Source organism: Daktulosphaira vitifoliae, unplaced genomic scaffold (assembly GCF_025091365.1).
Source record: "Daktulosphaira vitifoliae isolate Bord-2020 unplaced genomic scaffold, ASM2509136v1 Scaffold_294, whole genome shotgun sequence".
Classification (NCBI taxonomy): domain Eukaryota; kingdom Metazoa; phylum Arthropoda; class Insecta; order Hemiptera; family Phylloxeridae; genus Daktulosphaira; species Daktulosphaira vitifoliae.
The window spans coordinates 1-13,448 of NW_026099859.1; the positions used below are offsets into that span (position 1 = coordinate 1).

General features: G+C 33.8%; 2 protein-coding genes across 3 annotated transcripts; one reads left to right on the forward strand and one right to left on the reverse strand.

Moving 5' to 3' along the window:
- Positions 1-1,598: 1,598 nt before the first annotated feature.
- On the forward strand, positions 1,599-4,864 carry LOC126909358 (uncharacterized). Of its 2 annotated transcripts, none has more exons than XM_050691772.1 (2): positions 1,599-3,315; positions 3,446-4,864. In XM_050691772.1, the coding sequence occupies exons 1-2, from the start codon at positions 2,649-2,651 to the stop codon at positions 4,036-4,038; spliced, it is 1,260 nt and encodes a 419-aa protein (XP_050547729.1). In that variant the 5' UTR covers positions 1,599-2,648; the 3' UTR covers positions 4,039-4,864. The 2 variants fall into 2 exon arrangements, with proteins under 2 accessions (XP_050547729.1, XP_050547730.1); XM_050691773.1 differs by having other exon boundaries at positions 1,599-2,255; positions 3,446-4,858.
- Positions 4,865-12,415: 7,551 nt separating this feature from the next.
- LOC126909357 (uncharacterized) lies at positions 12,416-13,439 on the reverse strand. Its single transcript, XM_050691771.1, has 2 exons — positions 12,651-13,439; positions 12,416-12,586 (listed from the first exon to the last, which is right to left on the reverse strand). The coding sequence occupies exons 1-2, from the start codon at positions 13,416-13,418 to the stop codon at positions 12,437-12,439; spliced, it is 918 nt and encodes a 305-aa protein (XP_050547728.1). The 5' UTR covers positions 13,419-13,439; the 3' UTR covers positions 12,416-12,436.
- Between the last annotated feature and the right edge of the window lie 9 nt (positions 13,440-13,448).

The following is a 13,448-nucleotide window of genomic DNA, read 5'->3' on the forward strand; positions in this document are numbered from 1 at the left end:
TGGTGTATTTTACGTAAAACTCTGAATTTTTTCTGACATTTTGAAAAAAATGATAAAAATTCAGTGGTAAATTCGTAGATATATAATATAATTCAAAATATAAATAATAAAATAGGAGGTCCTATAGCTTTTGGAATAATCCATTAATTTCTTTAAATTAAACACTATCTACAGATTTGCATCGAATCGTTTTTTATGATAGTGATTTTAATCACTGTCAGATATCTTCTATGCTGGACTCAATTATGCCACGAAATACTGTGCCTCAACCCCACTGTGCTGGGTTTATTTTAAATAATGTACCTATTAAAAATAATAATAAATTATAAAAAATAATTAATAACTATGCGTGGGTATAAAAATTTTTATAATTTACTATTATATAATAGTAAATATACTATATTTATAATTTTTTATTATTTTACATAAAAATATTTTAATACAAAAGATTATAAAGTTTTAATTAATTTAAAGTCATAAAAGTCAATAGATATTTATTCATATTTCTGGAAAAAAAAATATAGGGAGTTCAAATATTTTTGTGTAAATGATAAATTATTATTCGTTATTGCACTTCCAGTTAATATGAGCTCAATGCTCAAAAATATTTTATGAGCTGTTATTTTACCGTTGGCGATTGCTCTAGATTTTTAGTAAACTAAAATTTACATATACATATGAATGGTAATATTCCTTTTTCTTTGGTGCTATAAAAAGCACTGAAATCCTTTCAGACTCTTAGGAGAGATGAAGGAGTGACAACGAGCGAGAGAGTTCGTTTTCTCCGGATTGAAATAAGAATAAAAAGAAATAATTATCAGTCACAGCCCTGTGTTGTTGTAGGCTGACTTTTACGCGTTTTATTTATACATGAAAATAACTTGTTTTAATTATTTATCTTTTGACGAAGAGCGAATTAAATACTTTTAAACATATATAAACATATCGAGATAACATATTTATCAAATCATTTTACAGCAATTTGCAAGAATAAAAGAAGTAAGTAATTTTATATATATATATGCCATCGAAAACTACGGATATTGTGATTTATTATTATTTTTCTATTAAAGTTATTAATTTAATTTATAAAATAGGTGTAAAAAATTGACTAAAGTAAAGTGAAATACTTCAAAAATTTAGTAGGGGAAACGGGAGCTTGTTGACACACTTAATACAATCTTTGCTTTCGTATCAGTAATATTTCAGGTAAAATTATTAAATCTGCAAATAGCTTCAAAAATGCATAGGCTTTTAAATACGAATGTAAAAAATAACTCTCTTAATTATTTATATTAATTTCATCTACAAATTTATAAAATGTAAATATCACAGATTAACTTAAAGTCGAATAATCACTTTTCCTTCGGGAAACCTGATTTTAAATCAATTTGACTATTCTTGAATGGAAGGAACTCGAAAGATCCCTTACAATAAAGGAGTGTACAAAACAAAAAAAACATTTAATTCATCTGGCTGATAATTTCAACGGGCACGCGGTGTGTTAATCGTGATACTGTATACTGTATTAATTTATATTTACTTTTGTGTGAATTTGCTTGGATACCAAATAAACGCACTTTAAGTAAATAATTTTGAACGAATTACGGCGATTTTTGTGTTATGGAAAGCAATTGAAATTTTTAAAATCTTCGCAAAAAGCTTACGAGTTCTCTGTGTACAGACATTACCGTCGTGTATTGAATCCTTTTCGGCAGACGAAAATCACGATATGTATAGAAACACCGTATTGGCCACCGATCGGTCAAAAACGACCAACGCTAGAGTGCCCTACAACGTCAAAATACTAACCGTGAATCCAAACGGATCTTCCGCGGACAAGATTGCTACCAAACCGAAATATATCGCCAACACTGACACGATTACGATATCAAAGCCATCGGCTACCGGACTGATAAAAAACAAACGAAACGGTACTACCGATTGTGACTTTACGTTTACAAAAATGAAACGGCTTTCGTGGGTCACCCCATATTCTTGCATGTCCAATAAACGAAAGCTCACTACGAATACCGAATACTATGCGACAAAAAAAATGAAGCAGACGACTGACGACGACATCGATAAACCCAACGGATTGGTCTTGAAAGTCTGGAAGCTCAACGAGACACCAACGTTTTCCCTCGATACGAAAACATCGCCTCGAGTATACAGTTCGAATAACGCGAGCACAACAACTGAATCAATCGACATAGACTCGGCCGAGAGCGATAACGATGGTCCTTCCTTATACGGTAAAAAAGACAAGTCCATTAACTAGACTTAAATAAACGCCCGTTGCGCTGCGTTACAGTGTCGGTGTGATCGGGCTCTACGGGGCTACGAAACGTCGTCACGAACGCAGTTTCCCTAGCTCGGGGAATCGGGCGCGTCCTCAGGTTGCGGATAGAGGAACGGCCTGCAGATATGCAGGTTAGCCGCGAAATAAGCAGTCCATTAATTTGGACTGACGAATAAGCGGTCGCTGACAGCGAGCCGCCCAAACGCTTGTTAATCCTGTAGATATACAGGATAGCCGTGAAATAAGCCTTTATAAGGACGAATAAGCGGTAGCGTTTGGGTGCGAACGGAGTTAAACGGCAACGCAACCAGTGAAGTTAGCCGCTCACTGGCCGGAGGGACTGGCTATGAGGGCAGCCCCCTCAAATCATATCACATTTATGAAAATGGAATCGAAAGGAGTAAATGTTACTGCATCAGGGGATTCGGATGCCCCAGTGCCGGCGGTTGGTGGGGGGCGTACCCACCAGGTGTCGTCATCAATCGAATACGCACCAAATGCAGGAGTGTTGAGGCAGGCTCCTGCAGCCAACCACGGGGTTGGTACTGCAACTGCAGGGAGTGGTGGTGACCAAGCCACTCCCACCGGTGAAATAGCCGGGAGGTCATTGGCAACGGTATGTTTGGATTCTGGTACGATATTGACGACGGCCAACTCCCTAGATGCGTCTCCTAAAATCTCTATATTGGAGAGATTGCGGTGCGCATCTAAGGGTGGTTCGACAAGGGTGGGACAAGGGTGGGTCACCCCATATTCTTGCATGTCCAATAAACGAAAGCTCACTACGAATACCGAATACTATGCGACAAAAAAAATGAAGCAGACGACTGACGACGACATCGATAAACCCAACGGATTGGTCTTGAAAGTCTGGAAGCTCAACGAGACACCAACGTTTTCCCTCGATACGAAAACATCGCCTCGAGTATACAGTTCGAATAACGCGAGCACAACAACTGAATCAATCGACATAGACTCGGCCGAGAGCGATAACGATGGTCCTTCCTTATACGGTAAAAAAGACAAGTCCATTAACTAGACTTAAATAAACGGCATTAGAAATATAATAGTATTTAAAATTAGATAAATTATTTAAACGAGAGTTAAGCGATCGGATTAAAAAATAAAAAATTTTGCTTGCAGACGTGCCGCCGCGAGATTTGAACGAGAAAAAGAAGAACCCGCCCTCGTACGATTCATTTCTCACTGCGACGACGTGGTACAGCGGCGACACAATCAACGCGTATTTAAGTCTGATTGCATCGCGTTCGCAAGGCAAAGTGCACTACCTGATCACCGATTTTATGAAGGCACTTTCCCGACGCGGATACGCTGGCGTGAAAAGATGGATCAAAATCGACATACACTCTTTAAAACTCCTGTTGGTGCCCATGCACGTAAACGACAACCATTGGACCATGACTGTAGTCGATGTACCCGAAAAGACGATAACGTTTTTCGACAGTCTCAACTCCTACAATGGCCCTTACCCGTCGTTATTTAGACAATTTCTAATCGAATGGGAGATCGAAAACTACGGATATTCTTCCCAATGGACTTTACGGTACGGAAAAGCTGTGCAACAACGCAACGGTTATGATTGCGGACCTTTATCTTTGGAGTTGGCCGAGAAGATGTCCAGAGACGACGGCACGCCGATCAACCCGCTCGCAATGCCTTATGTCCGGTTGAGGCATAAGTACGAACTAGAAGCCGGCACATTATTCCAATTTTGACGTAAATATTATATATTTGTCCATCATCAATATTCACGTTTACCAATCACGACTTTATACGACACACCGATTTCGACTAATACCGACCTACTCATCAATACCAATTGAAATATGTAATATTCGCCTTATAACTCTATTTTTTCTGCCCCAGACGCTGTACTTACAATTTAAACGGCCGTGTTTAATCGAAGTACACGCCGGGGATGGCTTTTTCTTCATTGGAAACACGTTTTCTACAATATTCTACAATGCGCAACATTGAGTTTCCAATGTCGAGTGACACATCAGTTCGATGTTATTTGATTCCGTTAGAAATATTGTACATTTTGTATTTTTTTTTTTATTAAATTCGTGTACAATAACTTTATGATAGTACCTCTTTTGTACATGCAAATTTATTAATTATTGTTATTTTTTTTCATATACATGCCATTTCAATATTTTTTTGTTATATAGTATTTTTTCGTTGTATATTTGTTTGTTTTCTTGTGTGAAATATTTTTCTTTCTAATTTGAAATTGTATCGATTTTATATTTATTATGATATATGTAATTTATTATTATATGTTATCAATATATGCGTACATTTTTTTTTTTAATAAAACTTATTCGTGAAAAGTGTGTGGTCATTTACTAACTAGCGATATTTTTAGATATAATTTTTTTGATAGCCCATACAACAGTACGCTAAGGCATCAAATTATTAACCGTGAATCCAAACGAATCTTAAGCGGACGAAACGGGTAAAAAAACACAAGAGTTTTTTCTATAATTATACGATTCACCGAATTTCGATCACTGTAAGACAATTACGATATGTTTACAAATACCGTACCACCTACTTACCGTTCTGAAATATGGGCTAATCATTACTTTTGATCATTATAACCTTTTTGCAATACATTATTGTTTACTGCATTTTTAATTCCGTGGAATTTTTTTAATTTATAATAATTAAAAGAATATACATAAAAATAACCCACCACAGTGGAGGTCGCGGTACAGTGGTGACGTGGTGATGCGGCATAGTTGGATCATGTATAATGATATCTGACAGTCATTAAAATCACTATAAAAAAAACGCTTCGATGCAAATCTTTAGATAGTGTTTAATTTTAAAAAATTGGTCGATTTTTCCAAAAGATACATGATCTGCTAGTTCCTTATTAATATCCTGATTAAAAAAAGTATGTCGAATGAAAAAGGGATTATTAAAAAATACTATTCCTAATAAAAAAATTGTGTTGATCCATACACTTTTCAATAAGTTATAGCATTATAAAGTTAAAAATATAAAATATAAAATCGAAAATTTTCAAACAATATTAGCATTTGGTATCCATTTTCTCCGTGAAGATAATATAAAGTCCGAAATTTTTTTTCCCATGATAAAGTATATTACATTAGCTTTAATTTAAGATATATATAAAAGTGTCAGACTTTCCGGAATATTTTCAAAAGTCAAGTTGAAAAAATTAATTTTTTGTGAAAGGTTGTCATTTTAAATCCCCTTTGTGGGCAGGTCTAGGGTAAGTTTTATACAAAAATTTGTGTTTGAACGGAACGCCCGGTTTAATGTGCGGGTTAGTTAACGTCCAGTTGGGTTATCTAATTATGCCGGAGAAAGAAATAGGGAGTGGACTGTAATATAAAAGGATGGTACTTACACCAAATAAAATAATATGAATTACAATATAAGAAGTTATATTAAAGTAATAATATATATTCAAACTATTATAAGATTGTGGATGGGGGGGNAGTAATAATATATATTCAAACTATTATAATATTGTGGATCGGGGGGTCACTTAATACTAATGCAACATTGGCGCGAAGACAAATAAATAGTAATATATGTAAAAGTAATAATATAATGACAACTAATTAATTACTTAACAATTACTGTAGTCTTGAAAGTTGTACAAATGAATTGATCTGGAATGAATAACTTTTCAACCAAATGGTGGATGCAATTCATTAACATCAATGGGATGTGGTTAATCGCAAGGCGATGATATGGCGATGTAGATGGGTGCAGGTGCGTCGCAGGGCGAATTTACTATATTTGCGTACTAAAGTACACGCGAATCGCAAGGGCGATTGTCTATATATAAAAAAAAAACTATTATTCACGAAAAGTCTTATGGAACACTTTGACAAGGGTCAAAACAGTAACAGCACCACATACACTATCACTCAAAGAATTTTACATCGATCCCGCACGTAATCATCCAACGCAATGAATCGCTCACACAACCGGTGGTGGTAGTGCGAGAGACGTTATCATTCATAAAAATACGATGTAGCAAAACGCTCTCTCGTAATGCGTACCCAACAATTTGTTATAACCTTTTTGCATTACATTATTGTTTACTGCATTTTTAATTCCGATTTAAGCTGCGATTTATTATTATTGAATGGCATATCGATAGCAAGACGGTGCGGTGAAATAGCAGCTATAACTACGCCACTCGTTTACTAATTCTTCAGATAACGTCTCATCCCACCCGATACGCGATTGCCATAATTTCTGTATCAGTAGCTTACATCGTAAAAATACCGGACCGACTAATCCTAATGGGTCAAATATCGTTGATATATAAGATAAAATAATTCTCTTTGTAATATTACTATCTTCCGTCATTTTTAACACATTATATTTAAAAACATCACTTTGTGCTTCCCATAATAAACCTAAAACCCTATTAAACTTTGAATTTGAACTTAATAGACCTTCTGTTTCCTTTAATTTTACTTTCATATGATCATTACCATCACTTAATAAATCAGGTATGTTAGACGCCCATTTTGACTCCATTCCAGCTTTTTACAATACAGCAATAAGCTCACCTTGTAAATTAACAATTTCTTTTCTCGATTGCGCTCCTGTAAGTAAATCATCCATGTAAAAATCGCGACCAAGTACTTCACATGCCTTGGGATAATTTGTTTTTTCTCCATCAGCTAACCTTTTCAGACAAGCAGTAGCTAAAAAACTAGCTGGTGCTGTACCATACGTTATAGTTTCTAATTTGAACGTCCGAATGGCATCCTCTGGATCTTCATGCCATAATATTTGTTGATACTTTTTATCCGCTTCGGTGACTCTGATCTGGCGGTACATTTTTACAATATCACCAGTTAAAACAAACTTATGTTTGTGAAATCTGGCTAAAATATATATTAATTCATCTTGAATAGTTGGTCCTTTTAATAGACAATCGTTTAAACTTACACCCGATGCTGTTTTGCACGATGCGTCGAATACCACCCTAATTTTGGTAGTAGTACTATTTTCATTATACACTGCGTGATGAAGTAAATAACAACATAATGACTTGTCCTGTTCTTTTTCATCAATTACCTCCGTCATATGTCCTAAACTTGCGTATTCTAACAAAAATTTTGAATATTCAGCCTTTAAATTTACATTGCTCTTAAAACTTTTCTCTAACACATAACAATTGACGCTTAGCTATTTCATAAGAACCTCCGAGACCAGTTGGTTGATTACGAAATGGTAATTTTACTATAAATCTGCCGGTTTCATCACGCGTTACTGTTCGATCAAATATTTCTTTACACTTATTTTCTTCTAAAGTAAAAGGGTATTCCTTTTCAATCGTTTCTAATTTCCAAAATTGTGTTAACAATTCTTTTAGTTGATTACTACAATTATCACATTTTTCACTAACGTGACAACTCTTACTATTTGTATTAAGGTTATTGTAAATCGTTTCCGGAATGGGCCCTGAAATCACCCAGCCAAACTTTGTTTTTTGAGCCGTAGGTCCGCCTTCAAATATATTTAACCGATCAGTTTCGAAAACTTCATAAAATTGTTCCACCACCAATAATACGTCAACCTTTTGGGGATTCCTGAACAATGTTCTGCTAATACTATATGACCTGGCATCTGCATATTTTCACTTATCCTCCGTGTAAGTAAACTACCAGTTACTTTGGCTACCACTAAACACCTTATATTTAAACAAAAATTATTTACACGCGACTCAATTTGTATTTCAAGCAACGCGGATATATTTTTAACAGTTTCGCCTATACCGATTACTGTATGAACATTTTTCTCTTTTTCAATTTTAGTTCCTGTACTAATGATTCTGAAATAAAATTACTCTGTGAACCGGAATCTAATAAAAGACGGCACGGTTGTAGATTATTGTTATTGTCTCGTATTGATACTACCGCAGTTGATAAAACGACTTGTTCAAAGGTAGGAACTATTGTGGTATATGGTGTATATACCTATAATCGAGATTTATCAGGATTATGAAAATTGGTTTACATAGCTTTCTGTTCTAACCGTCGCTCAATAGCATAATATATCTAGTTGTATTCTATTTAAACACGGATGTATATTATAGATGTATACTAGAACAGTTATTAATTATTATCAGTAAATAATGTTTTTTAGCACACGTCGTAAGGTATATACTGTTCATACTCAATAATGTATATAGGTATACATATAGTAAGACAATTGCTAATAAATCAACACTAATCACTTCACATAACTAGGATACGTTATCGTAGATACTTATGGTACACTATAAGTATAATATACTTAAATGATTCATGTGTAATACATATACTATACATGAAAATAGATACTTTAGTATATTGATCTTTGTTGATCGATTTGATCTAACCCGATCATGATCGATAGAGATAGACAGATAAATATATATGGATTACGTACTACGTTAGATATAAGAACTAAATAAATTATCACTGGACATATATTTCCAAATAATAGACACTTTCTATGCCACTTGATTATTTTCACATTAATATGTCTATAATCACCCGTTTATACTTATAATTATTCACTTATAGAAGTTGAGATCTCTAGTTTTTTTTTCTGTTGGTACTATTGCATATGCAGTTGTAATATAAGAAAAAGTATTTTCATACATGAAAATCATATATGGGAATTTACATTTTTATAAAGTGTTTATGTTAAGAAAATTGCTATAATAATAATTCTTAAATAATGTGACTATTAAGAAAATATTGTTATACTACCTGTTACTATTAATAATGTAATCAAGTTTTAAAAAAAGTTTAACTTTGACGGGACTCATAGAAAGTATTAATTTTACTATGATGTGTTTATTGCTTATTTGCCTAAAAATTCATATATAATTACTGAATAATGAATGTGACATGTATCATTGTATATAACGTTATACATGTGAGAGGGTGAAGTATTAGCTATGAACATGTATAGATCATTAAGTATAGTTTTTAATATAAATACCCTATCCCAACAACTCGAAATGTATGATTTTTTTTTTTTTACTTGTAACGCTCTATGCTGAACAAGTACGCATACAAACTATCATTTATTCAACTAACCTGCATATTCAATCATAAACAAAAAATAAAATGAATACGATCGAAAATTTGTACAAGAAATGTATTATGGATTTCAATGCCACAAGTGAGTACAATAAATTGATAATAGTATTCTTCATTTATCGTTAACATATATTTTATATGTAAAAATAGAAGATTACAATTTTAAATAATGTGATTGTGAAATCAATAAATGTTATCAACATAGGTCATTATTACGAGATGTCTACCATACCGGACAATATATCGACATTTGGGCTGATGTAGTGGTCGAATATTTCGTTAATAATGCAGAGTATGAAAAATATGAGGCAATTACTAACGATTTAATTGAACGTACATCGGTCGATTTGGAGATTTATTTACGAGAATTGTATGAAAAGCTATTCACCGTAAAGTCTGATTATGGGCATAAACGTTGGCTTGAAGGTAAAAAAAAAAAAAATATTATTAGTAATACTTTTGATAATAAAATTAAAACTAATAGTTAATAGACGAAACTAATTTACTTTATAAAGGTTGAAAATTATGTTTACATAGATTATTTTTATTGTACAGAAAGACTTAGCTTATTTACAGGTAGCAGTCAAAAGTTGAGGAGTGGATTTAAAAATCGTCGTATAATTGATCTTGTTTGCATGTACAACTTAATTGTATCACGTAAACAAGATGAATGTTAGCATTAGCATTGAAACTGGTTTTCATTTGACGATTCATATTAGCCAATATAGATTCAAAGTAAGATTATGATTATGAATATTAAACATAGGTTTAACTGAGCTTAACTCGACTCAGCATATGGCAAATTTGGTACCGACATACTATCGCACCCCAATTACCTATCTTAATTTTAATTTGGATGGCGAGACTGTAGATGAATATTCAGAGTGGTATTTATAATTTGTAATTAATAAGTTTGTTTTTGTTGTAAGTTAATTATTTTTTTTTTCTTTCATATTTTGTATATAATATTAATAATAATATACATTAAGGGTAACAAAATTAGCAATTGCTTCTAGTGTTATGCATGTGACAGGATGAAGTACAAGAACAGGTATAGATCTTTAAACATAGTTTTTTCATACACATATTCTATTTTACATCATGAAATTTAACATTTTTTACATGTGATAATGAATACTGTACAAATATGTGCGGTACAAATCCACCATACAAATACCTTGTTATNATGTGCGTTACAAATCCACCATACAAATACCTTGTTATTTAACCGACAAATGTATAGATGTTTTTATTTTAACCATATTTAATATTATTTTTTAATATCATTATAATAATTCTATTGCAGTGATTGATATGTCAAAGCNCGAGGGACGTCCAGAAAATAAGGTTACAACATGTGTTAAAACTTAAAATATGGATATATTTAAATGAAATTTACAAGATAGGTGTCAAAACATGTCATTATTTCTCTACATAATCGCCATTGAGATCAATACATTTTTGAAGCCTAGGGACCAGTTTTTGTATACCCTTGTCGTATACCTTCCGCTCCACCTGCCGAAGCCAATTTTCGACAGCATCCTGGACTTCCTCGTCAATTGAAAATCGTTGTCCACCCAAGAACTCCTTCAATTTATTGAAAAGATAATAATCCGATGGTGCCAGGTCCGGGGAGTAGGGTGGGTGAGTCACAATATCCCACCCAAATGAAACGAGCGGGTCCTGAGTGAGACGGGCAGTATGAGGTCTAGCGTTGTCATGAAGGAGTGACACACCATGAGTTAACATTCCTCTCCATTTGTCCTTGATTCTTTTTTTCAACTTCTTGAGTGTCTCACAGTATGCAGCTGCATTTATGGTAGTTCCTTTAGGCATAAAATCGACCAATAATAACCCTTTCCGGTCCCAAAAAACAGATGCCATGATCTTCCTCTCTGAAAATTGAACTTTGAATTTTTTGATTGATGGTGAATGTGTATGTCGCCACTGTTGAGATTGCCTTTTTGACTCGGGAGTATAGTGACACACCCATGTTTCGTCACCAGTCACAATTGAGTCAAGAAATGTTTCACTCTCGCTTTCATACCGTTCAAGAAACTGGCGTGCAGCCAAAACACGATTTTGACGATGTTCTGGAGTCAACATTTTTGGCACCCACCTTGCACACAACTTCCTATAACCAAGTTTTTCTGTTATAATTTCACCCAGGAGTCTTCGTGAGATATGTGGGAAACTTTCACTAAGGGCATCAAGAGTTACACGACGATCATCGCAAACTTTTTCTTCAACCTGCTGTAGAAGCCCATCTGAAATTACGGATGGTCTTTCACACCTTTCTTCTTCGTGAGTGTCAGTACGGCCTTCTTTAAATAATGTAACGCACTTGGTAACTTGCTGACGTGTCATCACCTCGCATCCATAGGTTTCAACAAGCTGGCGATAAATACTGGCCGCGGAGTCGTTACGCAAAGTAAGGAACCTAATAACAGAGCGTATCTCACACCTACGATAGGTGGAGCGATTGGACGACGAACTGTTTGACGTGTTTGGCTGCTGTGACGACATTTCGTAACGGACTGAGGCGTTTGATGATTTGTTTTGATCGATAGAAAATTCTCTACATGACAGGGGTGACAACTTTGAAAAACAAAATGCCCTACGTCCTACACAGGCCTTGTAACCTTACTTTCTGGACGTCCCTCGTATCATTATAATAATTCTATTGCAGTGATTGATATGTCAAAGCAGACTGACACAATTACAGTCCCGTCTTTTGACCTACGTATTGAAATTGAAGCATCATCCGCGTTCCCTGCTAATACAACTGCATATGCTATAGTAATTTCAGGCAATGTATTTACATATACACCTTTTGACGGTACCATCCGTATATTTTATAATTTTTTACATGTTTATGTAAACATTTATTATTAACCTTATAATTATTATTATTATTATAAAATAAATATATTATATAAAAAATAACAAGAATTTGTTTTTTATTTTAGATTATAAGTTTATTATAAGAAACTAGTACAATATATAAAGTTATTGTTTATAAATTATTAATATAAGTTAATTTTCTGACGTGATTGGGTTTCGGCCATTGTGAAGCCCATGGACTATAAATATTTTCTTGGGTATACACTGTTGTATAGAAAAATGTTGGTCCATCATTTTCATCGCACATTTCTTCTTCTTTTTCCTAAAACATAATTATATATTTAATAACAATAAAGGTTATTACAATCTATGTTCATTAAACTCACATTAATTTGAAGCGTGCCCTCGGACCATGACTTGACCCATCGATCAACTATTACATTGTATGCTAAATTTTTCAGCTCGCTTATGTAATTACTGTCACCTATTTCTCTGTCGTTCAAACTTCTTATAAAATTAACCATTTCATCATTGTTTGATTGTTGAATTTTAGGGCCCGACCATTTACCGTCGGCGTATTGTATAATGCGGTCTATTTGATGGCTTAATAGTAAACATGTTTTTAATTTTCTTGATATTGCACTGTTAATAGTACACTCCATTTGTTTAAGTATCTGAATGTTTTCTTTATTTAATAAAACACGGCATCCTTCGGTCGTCGCGGATTCTAATACTAAATGTACTGAATCACGATATAATGTTTTAGATAATTTGAAACATTCATTTCGGCATAAAATATTGTTTTCGTTTCTAACCGGAGATGATTGTAAAAATATATTTATTTCATTCATCATGCCGTAAATAGTATTCAAAAATTCTGTTGACATGCTAATATATCGTGAAGGAGTAATAATATATACCGTAATATTGAAGTCCTCCTTTGGATTCAGTCCTAGTTGTAAAAATTTTCTATCGCCGAACGAAATTGTATAACTGCTTGAATCGATCATTTCAGCTGGCGGTGTCGGTGCAACATAAACATAACGTTGTTTTCTTACAGGTTCGGCATCCATATTGTTCATAGAGTAGAGTCTTCTTTTTAGAGCTGATGGTTCTTGATGACACTGTGACTTTATCAACGATTTCATGCTCATTTATGCGGAAAAATCACATATTTTCATAGG